Consider the following 21,489-nt stretch of genomic DNA (forward strand, 5'->3'; position numbering starts at 1 on the left):
ATCCACCTGCCTCAACCTCCCAAAGTGCTGGGATTACAGGCATGAGCCACCGTGCCTGGCCACCTAGCTAGTTTTCAAATCAAGTGGTAAGAAATTGCTCATAGAATTCATCTTTTCAATCTGCACACAACCTATAATCGTGTCTCTTTTTCATGTGTTTCTTTTGTTCTCAACAAACTGTGTCAGAGGCTTGTTTATTTTATAGCAAAGCCAGGAATCCACTTCTGTCTTTACGGATGTTCCCCCTACTGTATCTGTTTTTTACTGCCTGGTATCTCAACAGCAGTGCTGCTATTTGGCATCTGCCCTCTGGGCAACCTACCTCTCCTCCTTGCCCACTGGTACCGGAAATTACCCTAATTTCCTGCATGCTCAGCAACACATCCAAAAGCACATTTTCTCCAGGTATCCAGGGTGTCATCATTTTGTAGTATAAGGAGGGGTTTCCCAGGCGATCTAGTCTGTCATATTCTGAATTTTTCAATTATCTTCAGTGTTTCTCAAGATCCACAAATTATACAAAGTTTTATTAGACTAAGCTCTCTGATTTATTAGGTCCTAGTTACAAACATGTATGTACACTTTTTGGTACTCCTCCCCACCACTACTGTAGTCTGTATTCTCCTTCTCGACCAGTTCCGATGTCCTCAGGACAGCATTTACAATATAATCTTATTTAGTGTTATTTGCTACAACATTAAAAGGATAAAATACAAATAAGTTTATATTTGATAATTTCCTGAAAGAAATCTATTAAATAGTAAGATATAAAATGGGGCTGCGAGGTAGGAGTAGGTAAGGTAGAAAATCAGAAATCTTTTAACTCCATACGTGCTGAGAACATTATAGGAACTCAGAAAAATTGTTTAATCCATTGAGAAGTCACAGAATGACCCGTCTTCAATATAAAATGTTATTCAGGAGATCCCAGTAAACTCTTCACTCCATTATTTTTTGATCTTGAGATCAGAAATACAGACAGAGAAGAGTACAGTAAAATAATACGGTGCACTATCTTGAAAAATTCTGCAAAATGATTCCAAACTCACCCGAATTCTCATCTGCTTGGCACACGCTGTCTGAAACCTCCTGATCACCTTCTGCAGCAATGTATGCCCAAGTGTCTGTTTCGTCTCTGGTGTTCCTCCTCTCTTTAAGTGACTGTCTGTTTTCCTTGGTTTTGTGATCGTCTATGGTTTTAAAATCCAGTGGTATTTCTTCCCTTTTCCGATTATTCTCAGAAACATCATTTTTTTCTTCTGGAGTTAATTTAAATAAATCAAATGCATTTCTGATTTCCTTAAGTGCTAATGAAAAAATTAAAAGATGGCTAAGTATGAGTCACAAATTTATGTTACATTCAAAAGAAAATCTAAGTTAGTGTTAAAGCAACAAGATATTTTCTTAATTTTTACTAACATCCACCTAGCTTATAAAGCCTGGTCTGATTTACTGTCAAAGCCAAAAAATCATTTCAGCTGGTCTTTCTACTGGCTGCTCAGTATTCAGAAAGGATGTCCAGTGTGAATGGCTGTTAAGCAGATGTTCTGAACTACTCACCTGCAGTTGTGACAAAGGCCTGCTGAAGGCGGTGAGTCTCAGAGTGATCCAAGTCACACCAGAACCTTTCCTACAGCTAAAGACATCAGACTGTCTATAGCTGGATCCTGAGGCTTGTACCAAAATGGTTTCTGGTGGCAAGTGAGGGAAACAGCAGGGTGCCAGAGCACTGCCTGTGTACCTGGTAAAACTGTACCTGATGCTACCAGCTTTTAACTAAAGAAGAAAGTGGGAAGAAAACTGGCAGACGCTAGACCTGACATTAGAAATAACCCCAAAAAGAAGAGAATTAGGATGAATTCTATTATAAACTCTGGGTACACAGCAGACAGGTTTTGTTATCAGGGAATATTGAAAACTGGACTCTAGTGAGTACCCTTATGAATGGGACAAACAGTCGTTCCATTTGAGGCTATATGTTCACAGTAAAAATGTATCTAAAACTGACATACAAGATACTAGGAGGAAAAAAGGTTAAGAAGGCCAGGTCCAGTTTTACAGTATTTTGAACCTCTAGTCATTCTTTGATGAACAGAAGGCATTTAAGATTTTTGTTTTGCTTTGAACAACAATCTTACAGCCACTTTACATGTGACCCACTGAAACAAAGCCACTGCTCCTGCCACTTCATTCACCTGCTTCTACTGCCAAAACCAGCCTAGGCTTAGAAAAAAACTTACTTTTAATATTACTTCAGTTACATTCAGCTTTCAGTAAGAAAATCCAAGGAAAATCATCCATCTCTTAGAACCACTGTTTGCCAGAAAACGTTTTCCAAGTACTTTTGCTACAGAAACTAAGTATTTATCTGCTAGGGTTTATTCAAACACTGTAATGGTGTTTTTTTGTTTGTTTTTAAGAAATATAAAGTATTTGTTCCAATATTGATACGTATTACGGATTTTCTATTATAGTCTATCTTGAAGTGATCCAAAATGCATATTCAATATTCTATTTTACACAAATGACACAGAGTTACATATAATGAATATATTAAAAGGTGTTTTTTAAAATCTAGCATCTGCTATAAAAAAACACATTTATTTTTCTGCCACAACTAATTTCCTATCTCAGTAATTCTAATTTGATCCCTCATCATATTAAAAAGAGGGAAAACAAGGTGAAAATAACGGAAAAAAATTATACAAATTTTTATACAATAAATTTAGGTAACTGGTTAATTATTTATATATTAGATAGCAATGTAAATGGTAAAACGTTACTATTTACACTCACCCTTTAATCCTTTTGGATCTTTTCTGCCTTTTTCTTCCTTGTCAGAATCATGCCTTTTCTGATATTTTTCTTTGGATTCAGTTTTTTTGGTCTCTTTGTCCTGAAAATGACATGATATCCAAACAAGAATGGATAAAGAGATGACACTGTATATTTATTTGAGAACCGGAAAATACAGGTTTGTGGCTTCAGGGAACCACCCTTGTATACTGTGGTACATGATCACTGATCATTAAATCCTCTTCACACAAAAGAATTTTGCTTCCTCAGTCAACCATATGATAATTCACAAAATATCAAATTCAAAGCCCAACACCAGTTTTCCCACCCTCTTTTAGGAATTTTATTTTTTAAAAAAGGAAATTCTAAGCAAGTTTTCCACCCACAGTCTTAACCAACCATGACTATTTTACTTCTCCATGTTCCCCCTTCTGGTCCTTGTACTTTTACATGGATATTCTTTTCTAAAATTCATTTTTGTTTACATTACACACATATTTTTACGACTGTGTTCATATTTATGTAGGGTCTTCTACTCCATTGCATTTTCTAAGTTGTTCTGTTTTGCTACACTGACCTCATAATATTTCAGTAGTTTTAATGGTCCCCAAGTTGACATATCAATGTTTTCTTAACCATTTCCCCTATGGCTAGAAAGTTAGATTGCTATCCATTTTTCACTAATGAAGATAATTCTGCCATGAATAACTATGTATGCACAGGTTTTCCTTCTTTAAAATGATTTCCTTAAAATAAATTCCCAAAACTGGAAATAATGAATGAAAAAAAGATGTTTTTTATAGCCCTTGATAAATACTGCATATATAAATACTCTCATAATTTGGAAAATACATCCATTTTGCAAAGCCATATAAAAATAATTTTTATGGTCGGGCGCGGTGGCTCAAGCCTGTAGTCCCAGCACTTTGGGAGGCCAAGACGGGCGGATCACGAGGTCAGGAGATCGAGACCATCCTGGCTAACACGGTGAAACCCCGTCTCTACTAAAAAAATACAAAAAAAAAAACTAGCCGGGCGAGGTGGCGGGCGCCTGTAGTCCCAGCTACTCGGGAGGCTGAGGCAGGAGAATGGCGTAAACCTGGGAGGCGGAGGCTGCAGTGAGCTGAGATCCAGCCACTGTACTCCAGCCCGGGCGACAGAGCGAGACTCCATCTCAAAAAAAATAAAAAATAAAAAATAATTTTTATAATGGGACAAATTCTCTATTAAATACGTTTTTATAAGCATTAAAATACTTGATGTACTTTGTGTCCTTTTAATAGTGGTATACTCTCGGCCGGGCGCGGTGGCTCAAGCCTGTAATCCCAGCACTTTGGGAGGCCGAGACGGGCGGATCACGAGGTCAGGAGATCGAGACCATCCTGGCTAACACGGTGAAACCCCGTCTCTACTAAAGAAATACAAAAACTTAGCCGGGCGATGTGGCGGGCACCTGTAGTCCCAGCTACTTGGGAGGCTGAGGCGAGAGAATGGCGTAAACCCAGGAGGAGGAACTTGCAGTGAGCTGAGATCCGGCCACTGCACTCCAGCCTGGGAGACAGAGCAAGACTCCGTCTCAAAAAAAAAAAAAAAAAAAAAAAAAAAACAAATAGTGGTATACTCAAGACAACAGGGGAAATGACCAAGGAGGATGTGAAAAACCAATAAAATAAGCTGATGAAGCTATAAACCTGAGTATACAATGCTCCATATATCATCTGAGTACCTCTAAAAACCATCCTGACTTTTGTTCACAAATTAGCCTTTAATTTTCTAGTCCTAATCATTCTAAGAGAAACAAACCAGAGACTAAGAGATAAGCTGCGGTGTCCAAAAGCTGGAGGATCTTCATTTATGACCACCCATAGTCACAAACACTTTCTTACATTACAGCTCGGCTGTTTCCCTTTCTTTGCTTGTGAAATGTCTTGACCCCTCAACATGGGTTTTCTGCTGCCTTCCGTGGCCCTTACCTCCTCAGCTGGGTCAGTGGACCAGAAGCCTCTCTCTTCCCCGCTCAACCTCCAGCCCTTCGGCGTTTGGGCAGACACGGGCATCAGCTTCTCGAACTCTGCAGCACTTCTGCCTCTGTCTTGAGTCCTCTGCTTTTTAGGCGCCGTTCTCTTCTCTAAGAAAGCGTTCTTGTTCTCCAGCTTCCTGCTCTCTCTGGCGTCCTCAGCCTTCCTCGGGGCCTTCTTTCTCCTCCTGCCTCTGACATCGGCATCCTCCTCAGCACTCATGGCGCTGTCCAGGGGCTTCTCAAAGCCATGCTCCAGCCCTGTGTCCTGCCCTGCTCTCTCTCGTGCAGTTTTAGTGTTTTGTTTCTCTTCTCTGCTGTCGGAATGTAGCCCTTCACTGTCATCCTCTGGAAAGGCAGAATCATTAAGTACACTTGATTCAGATTCCACCTGGGATTCGACAAATTTTTCTTTTTTTGTTTTTCTATTTTCTTTGGGATCTTCTCTTGTTTTCGTCTTTAAATCTCTTATTTCACCCTTTTTAACTTTCTTTAATTCCTTTGTTTCTTTCACTTCATCTTTTTTGGGCTTCTTGGACTCCTTTAGTTCTTCTTTGGCTTCAGAAATTCTTTTCTTTGTCCTTAAATCAAAACCTAAACTTTCCAAGGAGCTCTCCAGGTCTGGTTTCGACTTGTCTTTTAGCTTCCCGGCCTTTGCTTTTTTCTTTTTCAGATCATCTGGGCTTTTCTCTTCTCTCTGCCTTAATTTTTTCTTTTTCTTCTTTGGTGAAGTATCTTCTTTTGTCTCACTTTGCTGATCGCTATCAGAGTTCGCCTCAAATATGTCGTTATTTAAGGACAGTCTCTAGAAAATACAAAAAAGATTAAAATATTCATTAACATATTGATTTTAAAGGTTTTGAAAAGTAGTACTAATGAAATTTGGTAAGAATATATTTTGTTCCAAGCAGAATCTCAACTTCTTAAAACCACTTACCTAAGCTGAAATCGTATGCTACCTCTATCTCTGACTTAGCAAACAGCTCCTGGCAGTGAGGACAAGTGTGAGTTTAGAAGGCAGGAGTGCACAGAAACACAGTGCTGCCGAGTGTGCCCAGCCCAAAGCAGGAGTGAGTGGACTCAGGTAGGGTGGGCTGTAAATGATCTCAACTTCAACATTTCCAAAACCACCAAGAAAGTAATTTTTGCAGACTTTCTTGGCTGCCAACAAAGTAGTTACCGATGCAAATACGAAATGTTTTCTAAGACCCTGGATCCCGGAACATCCTTAAACTTGCTCCTACGTTTGACAGTTATGTACAGAACAAGCAAGACTGCACACAAATCTTACTTCCCAAATTCATGTGTTATCTGAAATAACTGCTTATGAAAAAATATTTTCCTATTTTAAAATTCAAAAAAAGAAACCTGGCCGGGCGCGGTGGCTCAAGCCTGTAATCCCAGCACTTTGGGAGGCCGAGTCGGGCGGATCACGAGGTCAGGAGATCGAGACCATCCTGGCTAACACGGTGAAACCCCGTCTCTACTAAAAACTACAAAAAACTAGCCGGGCGACGTGGCGGCGCCTGTAGTCCCAGCTACCCGGGAGGCTGAGACAGGAGAATGGCGTGAACCCAGGAGGCGGAGCTTGCAGTGAGCTGAGATCCGGCCACAGCACTCCAGCCTGGGTGACAGAGCGAGACTCCGTCTCAAAAAAAAAAAAAAAAAAAAAAAAAGAAACCTAAAAATCTAGTACTTGTATAGACACAAAAACACTATGCAAAGTATTTTCAGTTCCCACTTCCCAAAACCACCGTATCCTAAATGACTTGGGGGTAGAGAGAAGGGATGGAAACGATAGCTTTTGTTTGTTTGTTTGTTTGTTTGTTTGCTTGTTTTTTAAGACGGAGTCTCATTCTGTCGCCCAGGCTGGAATGCAGTGACTTACTGCAACCCCTGCCTCCTGGGTCCTGGCTTCAAGCGATTCTCCTGCCTCAGCTTCACAAGTAGCTGGGATTGCAGGCATGCACCACCACGGCCTGCTATTTTTTTTTTTTTTTTTTTTTTTGAGACGGAGTCTCGCTTTGTCGCCGGGGCTGGAGTGCAGTGGCCGGATCTCAGCTCACTGCAAGCTCCGCCTCCCGGGTTCCCGCCATTCTCCTGCCTCAGCCTCCCAAGTAGCTGGGACTACAGGCGCCTGCCACCTCGCCCGGCTAGTTTTTTGTACTTTTTAGTAGAGACGGGGTTTCACCGTGTTAGCCAGGATGGTCTCGATCTCCTGACCTCGTGATCCGCCCGTCTCAGCCTCCCAAAGTGCTGGGATTACAGGCTTGAGCCACTGCGCCTGGCCTGGCCTGGTAATTTTTGTATTTTTAGTAGAGACAGGGTTTCACCATGTTGGCCAGGCTGGTCTCGAACCCCTGACCTCAAATGATCCTGTCTTGGCCTCCCAAAGTGCTGGGATTACAGGGGTGAGCCACGGCGTCCGACCAGATATACTTTAAAAATGTCTTCCCTACACTGCCTAAGAAATGGACGCCACCAAGGTTAACAAGTGGGAATATGGTGGCACTGGCTTAACCTTTCCAATCTCCCTGAATCACCTCATAAAAAACAAGACAACTAGGATAGCAAAACAAAACTCCCCGCAGACAGCTTTTGGTTTTGGTAAGTCCGAAGTCCATACCACGCAAGCCTTACCAAAACTAGAACAGTGGTAAGGCTCATGTGGTGTGGATGGTCACTCAGGGGAAGCGAAGGCAACAATCTGGAAAAGCCCAGGCGGGTCCTGCCTGAGGGAACAGCTGCGGGGTGGGGCCTCATGCGCACTGGGCAAGGCCGGGGAGAAGGGGAAAGGTGGCTGGCCCCTCCCAGGCCCTGCAAAAGGGACCAGCGAAGCTCTCCTCAGGACTTCCAGGACGAAGCCACACAAGGAGGAAAAACTGCTAGGATTAGATTCCAAACCAAGTAGGCCAGAGAAGACAAAAACAAAAGATCTAAAAAAAAATTTTTTTTAGTTAGCCAGGCTGACTATCCTAAAAACAACAGAAGCATACCAAAAAGACATGTCTATAAAATGGAAGAGAAAACAAACAAAAACTTGGGAGCATCAGGCAAAAAGACCTTACAAGACAAACTCAACTGGTCATCAAGAACAATGGTTTGTGCCAGATGATAATGGATTAACGCAGTAAGACTACCTGAGAAAAGAAAATGTGCACTAAGGAATCTGCAACTGGCGTTCAGATAGAAACGCTGCCAACGAACTTTTAGGAAACAAAAGAAGTCAGTGAATATTGTTCTCAAGAGCCTTCCTACCACAGAGGTGGGTCACAAACTCTCGCATGCACCCCTGCTGCGGACTGATGCTCCTGCCGGAGTCCATACTTTGAGAAGCCCTGTACTAAAGCATGAGCTTCAGATAACCAAAAACGACTGGACAAACATCACCATAAGGACTGGCGGAAAGCATTAATTATGTATTTGCTTCTAGACTAAGACTGAATGAGGGTTGGTTGTAAGAGAGACTGTAGTATGCATGACTAAATGTTCTAACAAGGTACAGTGTATCTAGAAAATAACAGACATGGTGAGAACATATTGAAGGAATATTATGCTTGCTGATTATAGTTATTAAATGGGAGTAAAGGACAGTATTTCAAATGAGATATAGAGGGAGAGAGAGGGCAGGGAGAAGATAGGTCCCAGTTAATTTCTAGTTTTATCCTTCAAACCACATTAAGTATTTTACATTCTCAACAAAATTGCATCGGCAAGGATGGGGGAACCCTAAAACTGAATACAAACAGACAAATGAACCTGTTTATAAAATTGATAACCACACAGAAAAAAAAAATTCAAGTAACTTCTGAACATTAAACACTGCATATATTCTAAGAACAAAAAGAACTGCAAATAAATGTGGAACTTTATCAAATAGGTTGATAAACAAATACTGTTTGTCGTTCATAGTAGAAAGGGCACAGCAAATGTGAGGTTAATTTCTCTGTATTGTAAGATTTAGTAAATAAGGACATGCAATACTGTTGTGACCAGAGTTCTCCTGGTAAGAAAAGGGAGAACACACAGGTCTCTGTGGTGACACTGTGGTGACACTGTGGTGACAGGCAGAGTTACAGAGGTCAGCATGGATTTATTGAGGCTGGGATGTGCCACTGTGCCAAAAAAGAGAGCAGTGCTACCCTGAGAGGGAGCACCAGGACACAGGGACTGGTGTGAAGGGGTTCCCAGCTAAATGTGCAACAGTTTTAGCACCAATAGTAACATGTTGAATAAAAGAATCTCTAAGAATGTACTGGTGCCAAAAAAAATACCCATATTTGTTTTCTGAATAAAATATGTATTAATAAAAGATTATTTTAAAGTTAGGGCAAAAGGCAAAATTATCAGTATATGGTACCATCTTTAAAAGAAAAATCAGGTCGGGCACAGTGGCTCATGCCTGCAATCCCAACCAACACTTTGGGAGGCCAAGGTGCGAGGATTACTTGAGGCCAGGCGTTCCTACCAGCCTGTCAACAGAGAGAGACCCTGTCTCTGGAAAAAAGAAAAAAAATTAGCCAGGTCTAGTGGCAAGTATCTATAGTCCCAGCTGCTTGGGAGCCTGAGGTGGGAGGATCGTCACTTGAGCCCAGGAGGTTGAGGCTGCAGTAGGCCATGATTGTGCCACTGTACTCCAGCCTGGGTGACAGAGGCAAGACTCTGTATTTAAAAATAAATAAGTGAGAGGAAAAGAAAAAATAATAACCCGAAGGCAGATCAAGCACAGAAAACAGATTTTACCTATCTTTCTCTAACTGGAACTGTTTAGGGGTCTGACCCCTATGAGACACTCCATGTTTACTCAAAAAAGAAAAAAAGCTAAAAATACTACAATGTTGACAGAACAGTTCAGTAGAAGTCCATTAGTGTTACATAACATCACTCAAAGCTCACAACAGACCAGTGGTCACCTTATGAAGACACCTGCTTTATTAAGTGACTGCTTCACTTACTAAACCAGTGCCGGCCCAGTGTATGGTAGTTATGCAGCAAAAACACATGCTCAGTAAATGCCAGGCACTTTTGCTATTGCTATTATTATTATTATCAACAACTAATCCACACAGCCAAAACTAAAACTAATATTGTTTTGGTCATTTAAAAAAAGACTATGCATTTTAAAAAACATAGGTGAAACTTAAATTGTAGGGAGAAAGATCAACGTTCAGCCTATAAAATAGTGAGAATCATTCTCTTAATGTGAGGTATCTTCACTATATATAGTTCTTTTTTTTTCTTTTTTTTTTTTTTGAGACGGAGTCTCGCTCTCACCCAGGCTGGAGTGCAATGACACCATCTCAGCTCACTGCAAACTCCACCTCCCAGGTTCATGCCATTCTCCTGCCTCAGCCTCCCAAGTAGCTGCGACTACAGGTGCCCACCACCACACCTGGCTAATTTTTTGTATTTTTTAGTAGAGACGGGGTTTCATTGTGTTAGCCAGGATGGTCTCGATCTCCCGACCTCATGATCCACCCGCCTCAGCCTCCCAAAGTGCTGAGATTACAGGCGTGAGCCACCGTGCCCAGCCTTCACTATATAGTTCTAAGTTTTTTTTGTTTTTTTTTTTAAACCAGGTCCTCACCAGATAATTTGTTTTAACTAGCAGAAAAAGCAGGCATAAGACATAGGTTGATAATGCAAAATAAATATTATAAAATATACAAAATCTAGTTGTTCATATCATAAACGAACAAATGATAGTTTGGCATGTCTCTTTTTTCTCCACTTTTACCTTACTCTTAACTTAAAGGAAAATATCAATATTCATCTCCAAACTATTCTTGTTGTCAACTGCAACTGTAGGTTGGATACAGAAAGAAGAACCCAGCAAAAATCACTGAAAGCAGTCTGTGAGAATTGGCTACATGGAATTTACACTAAGCAATACGGTACACTTCATTATTTGTAAATCATTTACTACACATACTTAAAAGAGTTAAAATCTACAATAAATTTATGTACATAAAAACAAGTATGAGACAAAACATAGTACCTGAATATCCTTCCTGACTGCTTTGGCTTTGTTCTCTGCAATTTTCTTCCTAAATTCAAGAAGCACTTCTTTACAGTCCTCCAAGTGAACCTCGGGCTCCCAGGTATCGTCATCCGACGTATAGCCTTTCCAGCGAACTTTGTAAAGAACTTTACCCTGTTATAGAAAATAAAAGGAGGCAAATAAAGCAGATCACTAACTTGATTAAATTTCCAAACAAAAAACAAAAAACTGAGAAGACATGAACGAACTTGAAAATTGCTTCTAAATGGAAATTATCACATTATAAAGTACATCCATCTCCTAAGAAAAGTGGCTTAAGAAAAAAAGTATCGACCAGGCGCAGTGGCTCAGGCCTATAATCCCAGCACTTTGGGAGGTCAAGGTGGGCAGAATGCTTGAGCCCAGGAGTTTGAGAACAGCCTGACCAACATGGTGAAACCTCGTCTCTACTAAAAATACAAAAATTATGGGCCTCACGCCTGTAATCTGAGCACTTTGGGAGGCCGAGGCAGGCACATCACCTGAGGTCAGGAGCTGAAGACCAGCCTGGCCAACATGATGAAACCTTGTCTCTATTAAAAAATACAAAAAAATTAGCTGGGTGTGGTGGCGGGCGCCTGTAATCCCAGCTACTTGGGAAGCTGAGGCAGGAGAATCGCTTGAACCCAGGAGGCAGAGGTTGCAGTGAGCCAAGATCACGCCATTGCACTCCAGCTTGAGCAACAAGAGCAAAACTCTGTCTCAAAAAAAAAAAAAAAAAAAAAAAGACGGTGGTGCGCACCTGTAGTCCCAGCTACTTGGTAGGCTGAGGCAGGAGAATCACTTCAATCCAGGAGCCAGAGGTTGCAGTGAGCAGGGACTGGGCCACTGCACTCCCGCTTGGGCAAAAGAGCGAGACACCATCTCAAAAAAAAAAAAAAAAAAAATTAGCTGGGCACGGTGGCAAGCAACTGTGGTCCAAGTTACTTGGGAGGCAGAGGTGGGCAGATTACTTAAGCCCAGGAGACGGAGATTGCAGTGAGCCAAGATGGTGCCATTGCACTTCAGCCTGGGCAATAGGCTGGTGTGGAAAACAAGAGAGAGAAATGAAAAGAAAAAACCATGTATCATTGATCTGTTTTTCATAAACCAAAGACTGAAGTCCTATTCTGATTCCATAAAGTGGTATGTAATTCTTGAAAAGCAATGAAAAATAGAAAAGATAGGAAGAACCAAATAATAAATAGATACTGATAACAATTTGATCTATTTCCTTCACCTGTTACATTAATACATATTTAGAATGTTTTTAAAACATTAGGATTATACTATAATTTTTAATATTGCTTTTTCACTTATGTATCAAGTACTTTTTGTTGTAACTTTTCAAACAATGTTTAGTGACTTAAGATTATTCCATCACACAAATACAACAAAAAATACTACAAAAATGCCCCCTTTGCTACCATGGTTGTTTAGATTGTTTCCATTTTTTTTTTTTTTTGTACTTACAAATTAAGCTGTAATATCCCTGTGTATCTCTCATGAAGCAGTTAGAATAAATTCCCAGAAAGGAGATCAATGGGGCAAAAAAAAACTAGCCATTTCCAGGGTTGGTGGCAGCCAAGCGTGGTGGTAGGCACCTAGAGTCCCAGATACTTGACAGGCTGAAGTGGGAGGATTGCTTAAGCTCAGGAGTTCGAAGTCAGCCTGTGCAACATAGTGAAATCCCATTTCAAAAAAAAAAAAAAAAAAAAGGCAAGCTGTGTAAAGATTAAACCACACTGCCAAATGCCTTCCAGAAAAAATGCTCAAATTTACACTCCACCAGATACAAGAGTCCATCTCTCTGTATCAGGGGTCAGCAAACCACAGCAGGGCCTGCCTCCTGTTTTTGCCCATCTTGTGATCTAAGAATCGTTCTATATTTTTAAATATTAAAGGGAAATCAAAAGAATTACATTCATCAAGTGCTTTCCAATGTGTCATGCACTGTCTAAATCTTTACATTTATTAGTTCATTAATATTTACAACATCCCCATGAACTAGGTAGGTAGTATTACTCATTTTATAGATGAGAAAACTAAAGCTTCTAGATAAAGTAGTCAAAGATCACACAGCTAATGGGTAGTTTGGCTGAAATTCAAACCCAGAGTCTTACCCTAGAGCCTGTTTTTGTTTTTGTTTGTTTTTGGAGACAGGGTCACCCAGGCTGGAGAGCACTGGCACGATCTTGGCTCACTGCAACCTCTGCCTCCCGGGTTCAAGCGATTCTCATTGCTCAGCCTCCCAAGTAGCTGAGATTACAGGTGGGCACCACCATGGTCCGCTGAGTTTTGTATTTTTTAGTAGAGATGGGGTTTCGGCATGTTGGCCAGGCTGGTTTCAAACTCCTGGGCTCCAGAGATCTGTCCACCTTGGCCTCCCAAAATGCTGAGATTACAGGCATGAGCCTCTGCACCCGGCCCATAAAATTCTTAACACAGGAATAAGTTTTCATGACTTTGGATTTGGCAATGTGTCTGTAACTCGGGGCCTCAGTTTTTAAAATATGTTTTAATCACCTTATTTTTCTTCCTTCCCTCCTCTCTTACCCCTTAATTCCTTCCCTCTCTAGACACTCTCTTCCAGCAATGCATGCTTATCTAATTATGCTCTTACTTAAGTAATTCCAGAGGTTAAGCCGGGCACTGTGGCTCACGCCTGTAATCCCAGCACTCTGGGAGGCCGAGGCAGGTGGATCACGAGGTCAGGAGTTTGAGACCAGCCCGACCAACATGGTGAAATCCTGTCTCTACTAAAAACACAAAAATTAGCCGGGCGTGGTGGCAGGTGTCTGTAATCCTGGCTCCTCAGGAGGCTGAGGCAGGAGAATCACTTGAACCCGGGAGGTGGAGGTTGCAGTGAGCCGAGATGGCACCACTGCACTCCAGCCTGGGTGACAGAGCAAGATTCCATCTCAAAAAAAAAAAAAAAAAAAAAGAAGAAGAAGAAATTCCAGAGGCTAATCTCAAACAAACCAGGCACTGTAGAATCCTCCTGCTCAGGAGGAGTGGCAAGCAACTAGGCTACCACCAGCGCCAACCAGACCTCCAGATGGGTGACCACCCAAAAGAGCCATCCAAACAAAGACACACAGACCCTGCACCACTCCCACATGTCTCCCATACCAAGCTGCCCTTTAAAAACCCTATGGTAATTTCTTATTTTTTTTTTTTCTGAGACAGAGTCTTGCTGTGTTGCCCAGGCTGGAGTTCAGTGGCGTATTCTCGGCTCACAGCAACCTCTGCCTCCTGGGTTCAAGCAATTCTTCTGCCTCTGCCTCCCAAGTAGCTGGGATGACAGGCATGCACCACCACACCCGGCTAATTTTTGTATTTTTAGTAGAGACAGGATTTCACCATGTTAGCCAGGCTGGTCTTGAACTCCTGACCTCAAGTGATCGGCCTGCCTTGGCCTCCCAAAGTGCTGGGATTACAGGTGTGAACCACCGCACCCAGCCCCCTATGGCAGATTTTAAAATTTAAGATGTTCTTTGTGATAAGAGTCCACCATCTTCTCAGTTTTGCTGGCTTTCTGGAGAAACCTGCTTTTCTCTCATCAACCCTCGTCTCTTGTGTCGGGCTTTCGAGTGGCAAGCAGCCAACCCTGGGTTCAGCTACAGATTCTTTGATACGCTATCAAAAGCCCAAACAAAAAGAAAAAAATAGATAAACTATATTTTTTCAAAATTAAAAACCTTTGGGCATCAAAGGACATTACCTACAGGTGAAAAGATAGCATGCAGAATGGGAAAAATATTTGCAAATCATAGACCTGATAAGGAATTAATATTCAGAAAATATAAACACAACACACGAAAAGATGATCAACATCATTTGTCCTTAGGGAAATGCAAAGTCAAAACCACAAAATTAGACACTACTTCACACGTTTAGATGGCAAAAAAAAAAAAAAAAAAGAAAATAACAAGCATTAGTAAGGATGTAGAGAAATCGGAACCTTCTTACATTGGTGTTTGGAATGTAAAATGGTACAGCTGCTATGAAAAATCATCAGGCAGTTTCTAAAAAAATTAAACACAGAATCATCCTGTGACACAGTGATTCCAAAAGAGTCCCTATTTTTCAATTCCAAAAGTATTGAAACAAGTATTTGTACACCAATGTTCACTGCAGCATTATTCACAATAGCCAAACGGTGGAAGCAGCCCGAGTGTGCACTGATGGCTACATAAAGTGTGGTCTACCCACACAGTGGGAAATCATTCAGGCCCAAAGAGGATGGAGATCCTAACACATGCTACAACACAGATGAATCTTGAAAATACTATGCTACAAAATGCCAAAGGGTATTTATGATTCCACTTACATGAGGTACTTAGAATAGGCAAATTCACTGAGACAGAAAGTACATTAGAGGCTACCAGGGACTTGAAGTAGGCAGGATGGGTACTCTTCAATCATACTCACACTGCCCTTCAATCATTCAGCCATCTGTGTAAAAAGACCAAGTACCAGTACTGCTTAATGGCTACAGTCTCTGGAAAGACGAAAAGGTTTTAGAAATAGTAGTGTTGCTTGCACAACTTGGTGAATGCAATGAATGCTGCTGCACTGTATACTAAGAAATGGCTGAGATGGCTAATTTTACGATATATATACGTAACCACAACAAAACATTAATTACCTGTGTGTCTTTTACCCATTTTCTTGCTCATCTATAAGAATATCTCTAATGCTTTTTAAGGCAATTAAATCTTTGTAATATATATTGCAAAGTTTTGCTTCTTCAGATGTCTGGTTTATCTTTTCTGCTCAATACCCAATCTCACTGAGAATCAGGAATATAAAACTTGACTGTCAACATGAACTGCAGAGCACCATTCTAGCTACACACTTAACACTTGCCCGATTTTCTTCACACCACCACCAAGGCAATAAACTTTCCAAGTGAAGTGCCAAGAACTGCTCCTACCCATTTTCCCCTTCAATTGTACCCACACTGCCCTTCAATCATTCAGTTATCTGTGTAGAAAGATCAAGTACGAGCACTGAGTAGAATCTGAACTCACGAAATATCGAAAAAAGAACAGATTGAAAATCTTAAATTTTTTTTTTTGAGACGGAGTCTTGCTCTGTCAGGCTGGAGTGCAGTGGCATGATCTTGGTTCACTGCAACCTCCGCCTCCTGGGTTCAAGTGATTCCCCTGCCTCAGCCTCCCAAGTAGCTGGGACTACAGGCTCACACCACCATGCCCAGCTAATTTTTTGTATTTTAGTAGAGACGGGGTTTCACCATGTTGGCCAGGATGGTCTCGATCTCCTGACCTCATGATCCGTCTGCCTTGGCCTCCCAAAGTGCTGGAATTACAGGCTTGAGCCACCACTCCCAGCCTCAAAATCTTAACTTTTAAAGATAAGCCTGAAAAGCCTTAAAATTTTAAAATAATAGTTAAGAGTACATCAATACAGTTTTATTGTTCAGCTACATTAAATGGTTGGGAAGATGGTGATTTTATCCATTGAGAATATATGCATATTCTTTCGGGCAAAATAATAACAAAAGGAAAACTATTGTATACAACTTTGTAAGAGCTTCTGTCTTCTGTAAAGGCATAATTAAAACTGAAAAAATTAAAGATGAGACAGCACAGTTAAGCTTGCATGAATGGGGGGAAAGAAAAGAAATCTTAGTCAATAGCATGCAGAACTGCCTAAAAGAAAGCAATATATTTGGTTTTAGAATAAACATCAGGGCCAGGAGCGGTGGCTCATGTCTGTAATCTCAGCACTTTGGGAGGCCAAGGTGGGTGGATCACGAGGTCAGGAGATCAAGACCATCCTGGCCAACACAGTGAAACCCTATCTTTACTAAAAATACAAAAAATTAGCCAGGTGTGGGGGTGCGCACCTGTAGTCCCAGCTACTCAGGAGGCTGAGGCAGGAGAATTGCCTGAACCCGGGAGGCAGAGGCTGCAATGAGCTGGGATCACGCCACTGCACTCCAGCCTGGGCGAGAGAGTGAAACTCCGTATCAAAAAAAAAAAAAAAAGAATAAGCATCATATGAAGAGTTATTATAAACAGCAAATGAATATGCTAATTTTATCAGTAACGGGTCATGGGAACAAAAATGATCGTTATTTGTGTGTGTGCATAAAAATGGTGGTAAATGCATTATTCAACATAGCCCTTAAAAACACCACTTTCAAATGGGCCAAAAATGTACATAAACAGAGAAAAAAGACAAATAGATAAATGATTAACAACTGGAGAATCGGGGTGAAGGTATATGAGAGTCTATCTAATTCTTACAACATTTCTGATAATTTCTAAAAAGCAGTGGAGACTAGAAAACTACCTTTTACATTAACATAGTTATAAATCTAATGCTAGTTATCAATGAAATTTGAGCTAATTGATGAGAAGGAGAATATTAAAAACAATTTTCAATAGCCCCAGATTTAATTTACTGATAACTGTTACCCTTTACTTCAACAGGTGTGCTTCATTCATTCACTCATTCAACAAATAGTTACTGAATGTGGCCACTATGTTTCAGGAACCTTTTGAGTTTTAGGAGCATGGCAGTATACAAATACAGATGAAATCCCTGAATTCCATGTCTTTGTATGGAGTCATGTAAATCCAAAAAATTGTCCAGGGTTTTGCCATGTATTAAGAAACTGCATGATGGCCCTAGGATTTACAAATTTGACTTCAAAATTCCAGAAGTAGTCTATTTCTTGGTAGCCAAAGTTTCCTTTAATCAGTGAGCCAAACTAAAAGGCAGGCCCCTATTCTACCAGATCATATACACTACAGCAACAGTTCAAAATTTTTGTTAAAAAAATAAAAAAATTGGTCTGGCACAGTGGCTCACACCTGGAAATCCCAGCACTTTGGGAGGCCAAGGGTGGAGGATCACTTGAGCCCAGGAGTTCAAGGCCAGCATGGGCAACATAGGGAGACCCCATCTCTACAAAAAATTAAAATATTAGTCGCAGTAGAACACACCTATAGTCCTATCTACTTGAGAGGCTGAGGTGGCAGGGCTGTTTGAGCCTGGGAGGTCAAAGCTGCAGAGAACCATGATTATGCCAATGCACTCCAGCCTGGGCAACAGAGAACTTGTCTCACACACACACACACAAAAAGGAAATTAAGCAATATACAGTATTAGAATTTAATTCTCTGCTTACTCTATTACGCCAAATAAATTATAAATAATAATTTGGAATAGTGGTGTATGCATGTATTTCCATAGTTCTTATGTTAATTATTCACATATATAGTTAGAATCAAGAAATATTATGAACCAGTAAAAAGTGAATCAATTCTAAGTGTTTCTGATTGTAGACTATAGACTAGACTATAAGGAGGCCTAACAAACCGCTAGCAGGGCCCTTAAGTTTGTCAATGGCTAGGTGGCTAACTAACCGGCTGGTTCACTCAGCAGTGAAGAGAAAACTGCCATAGTCCTGTTCCGCTAACACCTTTTGTATTAGTCCATTTTCATACTGCTATGAAGAAATACCCAAGACTGGGTAATTTATAGAGGAAAGAGGCTTAATTGACTCAGTTCAGCATGGCTGGGGAGGCCTCAGGAAACTTACAATCATGGTGGAAGGCAAAGGAGAAGCAGGCACCTTCTTCACAGGGTGGCACGATCGAGAGAGTGCAAGCAGGGGAAATGCCAGACGCTTACAAAAGCACCAGATTGAGACTCACTATCGCAAGAACAGCATGGGAGAAACCATTCCCATGATCCTACCTCCACCTGGTCCTGCCCTTGACAGGTGGGGATTATCGGGAATACAATTCAAGATGAGACTCTGGGTGGGGACACAGCCAAGCCATATCACCTTTAATCTTATAAATCACTCCTTCACAAAAGCACCTAAAAATGCAAGAACTTGAATTTTAACTCACAGCACTAAAGCCTAATTGCCTTACACATGGAAGTTTCTTAGTTTCACCCTCTTTAGACTGGTGAGGCGTTAGGTACACAGTGCTTATAATTCTTTGAGGCTGGCAAAATTAAACACTGTATGAATGAGAATCATCTTAATTCTAAAGATTTTTATCCTTTTAGCCAATTTTTTTTTTTTTTTTTTTTTGAGATGGAATCTCCCTCTGTCGCCCAGGCTGGAGGGCATCGCCCAGGCTGGAGGGCAGTGGCACAATCTCATCTTACTGCAAACTCCGCCTCCGGGGTTCAAGCAATTCTCCTGCCTCAGCCTCCCGAGTAGCTGAGATTACTGGCGCTTGCTACCTCGCCCAGCTAATTTTTGTATTTTTTTGTATTTTAGTAGATACGGGGTTTCACCATGTTGGCCAGGCTGGTTTCGAACCCTGACCTTGTGATCCGCCCGCCTCGGCCTCCCAAAGTGCTAGGATTACAGGCATGAGCCACTGCGCCCGGCCCTAGCCAAATATTTTTCAAATACCTCCTGTGTGCCAAGTATCGTGTTACATGCAAGTGATACAAAATAGTCTAACAGTGGCTCCTCCTTTCACCTCAAGGTGCTTACAATATATTTGGAGAAATTATACATAAAACATTTCCACCTTTATTGCAATTAACAATATTAATGACATCAGATCTTAATTACTTAACTCCCCACAGACAGGAAAAGTTTCCCCTGTTAGCAACTGTGTATGCTTCAATTAATCTCGATATTGTCCGGACCTAACACAGCACCTGGCATACAGTAGTTGATTAAAAAAATGCTGAATGAATAGGCAAAAACATGACACAAGGCAGCATATGACCAGTGGGAAGTAACAGACAATGAAAAGAACACAACATAGAGAATGGCCACTGTGGCGCCCTTTGGTTACCTCACATCCATCTACTGAAACAGATTATTTTCTTCTTGTCCATGTTTCCCCCTTGGGTTAAAGGAGCCCACATAAAGCAGGAGAGACAAAGAAAGAACGATAATGGCTTAAATGCCTTCATAGAGGTCAATACAAAAAGTAAAAAGGGCAGAGATGAGAAGCAGCTCCTCACTCTGCAGAGGTTAGGGTCAAAAAAAGCTTTCCCAGAGAACTACACCCCGAGGCCTTGGAGGATGGAGTAAGATTTCACCAGAAGAAGAGGGCAGAGAACTGTCCAGGCCAGGAGAACAGGAAACCAAGGCATGGTGTGATGAATTTCAAGTATGTCTGTGTGGCTGCGATCTGTACAACGCATAGGGGAGGGAGGGATGATGCTGATCAGGTTATGAAGGCCTTTAAATGCCACCCTCTGGGTAAGATTGAGATTTTACTCCGAGGGCAAATGAAAATTCCGGAAGATTTTAAACCAGGGAGTTAGTTACGGTTTTGGAAAACACTGCAACGATGGCGTGGACAGTGGACCCTGACGAGAAGCATTACTTCACTATCACATCACTCCAAAGGGCAGCAGCTCCAACCATATGCCCAAATACTGGCGACTACAGAAGTCCTTCACCAGCTGCCTGCAGCCTTGTGATCACCACACACCACATCCCAAACGGCTTCGTCTCTTAGGCCAAAGCAATCCTGCAAAATTTGCTGAAGCTTCCCTCCCAGACTCGATCCTAAGCGTGCACTCGGAAACGTCACTTCGCTTTTCCCACGATTTCGCGTGCTTGCATTGAACTCTCACATTCTTCCCCTGCTCCTGTTTTGGGTCCGCCCGCGCTGCTTCCAGCTCGCGTCCTCCCCGTCGGGCCCGCAGCTCCCCGCCCATCCCCGCGCCGGGGCCCCTCCACGTACCCCCTCGGTTTTCATGTCCAGGATCTTCTCCACCTCGAACACATCCTCTCCGTCCTCCTCACTGTCGCCAAAGGCCTCCGCTCCTCTCGCGGCTGCGTCATTATCCTCGCCCACGACTCCAACTCCTTCGACTTCGGCCAACTCCTCAGTGCTGTCGGCAGCTGTCACAGGAACTGCGGTCACACTCGCTCCCTCCGCAACCGGCTCCATCCTAGCAGCTCCGCAAACCGCCGTGGAAAACCCGCTGCGACACACACCCCAGCAGCGCCTCGCGTTCCGCGCTCGGCCCTACTCCACATCAGCGGCGTAACGGAAGCCGACCAATGGCGGGCTTGGACCCTAGAGTGACAGGAACAGAAACCAGTCGTGGAAAGGCGGGCGCGGCGCAGCTACGCGGGGCCCGCGGGAAGCAGGTGGGCGGGGCAGGGAGGGCACCCGAGGCGGAAGAGCGTAGCGGCGGTTTGTAGCTGTGGCGGAAAAGGTCAAGGACGGGAGGGGAGCTGGCGAGGCGGGCGAGGCGGGCGAGGCGGCCGAGCTGTGCGAAGCTGGGGAGGAGGAGGGTCGTTCGGGCGGAGGGCGGCCCAGGGCTGAGGGCGGCCCGGAGGAGCTGACAGTGGCTGATGCCCCGGCAAGGAAGCCTCAGGTGCGGACGCCGGGAGGGCCGGAGCCGCCGACTTTCTAGGAAAGGGAACCCCGCTGCTGCGGAAACCCCAGCCAAGCGGACCGGCTTCCCAGAAGTCATATAGGATTTTGATAGGTTTAGCACGTGTGGATGATCCAATCAAACATAACTCATAGTGTTCGTATATTTTAATGAGTGTTGTTTAAAGACAAGGAAACGGAGCGGCCCAAAAAGCATCCGTTTTTCAAGTTCTAGCGCCCTTTGCGTTTTCGTTGAAAATATCGGAGAAGGACGTAATGAAAAGTATTTGTTCACGTTGCGAAGA

At 42.4% G+C, this 21,489-nt stretch overlaps 1 protein-coding gene across 5 annotated transcripts in view; it reads right to left on the minus strand.

Annotated features, from left to right (window-relative positions):
• The window catches only part of MPHOSPH8 (M-phase phosphoprotein 8), a 46,328-nt gene extending 25,469 nt beyond the window's left edge, over window positions 1-20,859 (minus strand). For all 5 annotated transcript variants that reach the window (XM_010353108.2, XM_010353102.2, XM_030921928.1 and 2 more), the window contains exons 1-5: window positions 20,543-20,859; window positions 10,812-10,967; window positions 4,770-5,618; window positions 2,797-2,896; window positions 1,050-1,307 (exon numbers count right to left, since the gene is read on the minus strand). In XM_010353108.2, coding sequence (XP_010351410.1) covers window positions 1,050-1,307; window positions 2,797-2,896; window positions 4,770-5,618; window positions 10,812-10,967; window positions 20,543-20,752 — 1,573 coding nt within the window. In that variant the 5' untranslated portion in view covers window positions 20,753-20,859. The remainder of the gene's footprint in view (window positions 1-1,049; window positions 1,308-2,796; window positions 2,897-4,769; window positions 5,619-10,811; window positions 10,968-20,542) is intronic.
• Window positions 20,860-21,489: the final 630 nt, after the last annotated feature.

This window comes from Rhinopithecus roxellana, chromosome 18 (genome assembly GCF_007565055.1).
Source record: "Rhinopithecus roxellana isolate Shanxi Qingling chromosome 18, ASM756505v1, whole genome shotgun sequence".
NCBI lineage: Eukaryota > Metazoa > Chordata > Mammalia > Primates > Cercopithecidae > Rhinopithecus > Rhinopithecus roxellana.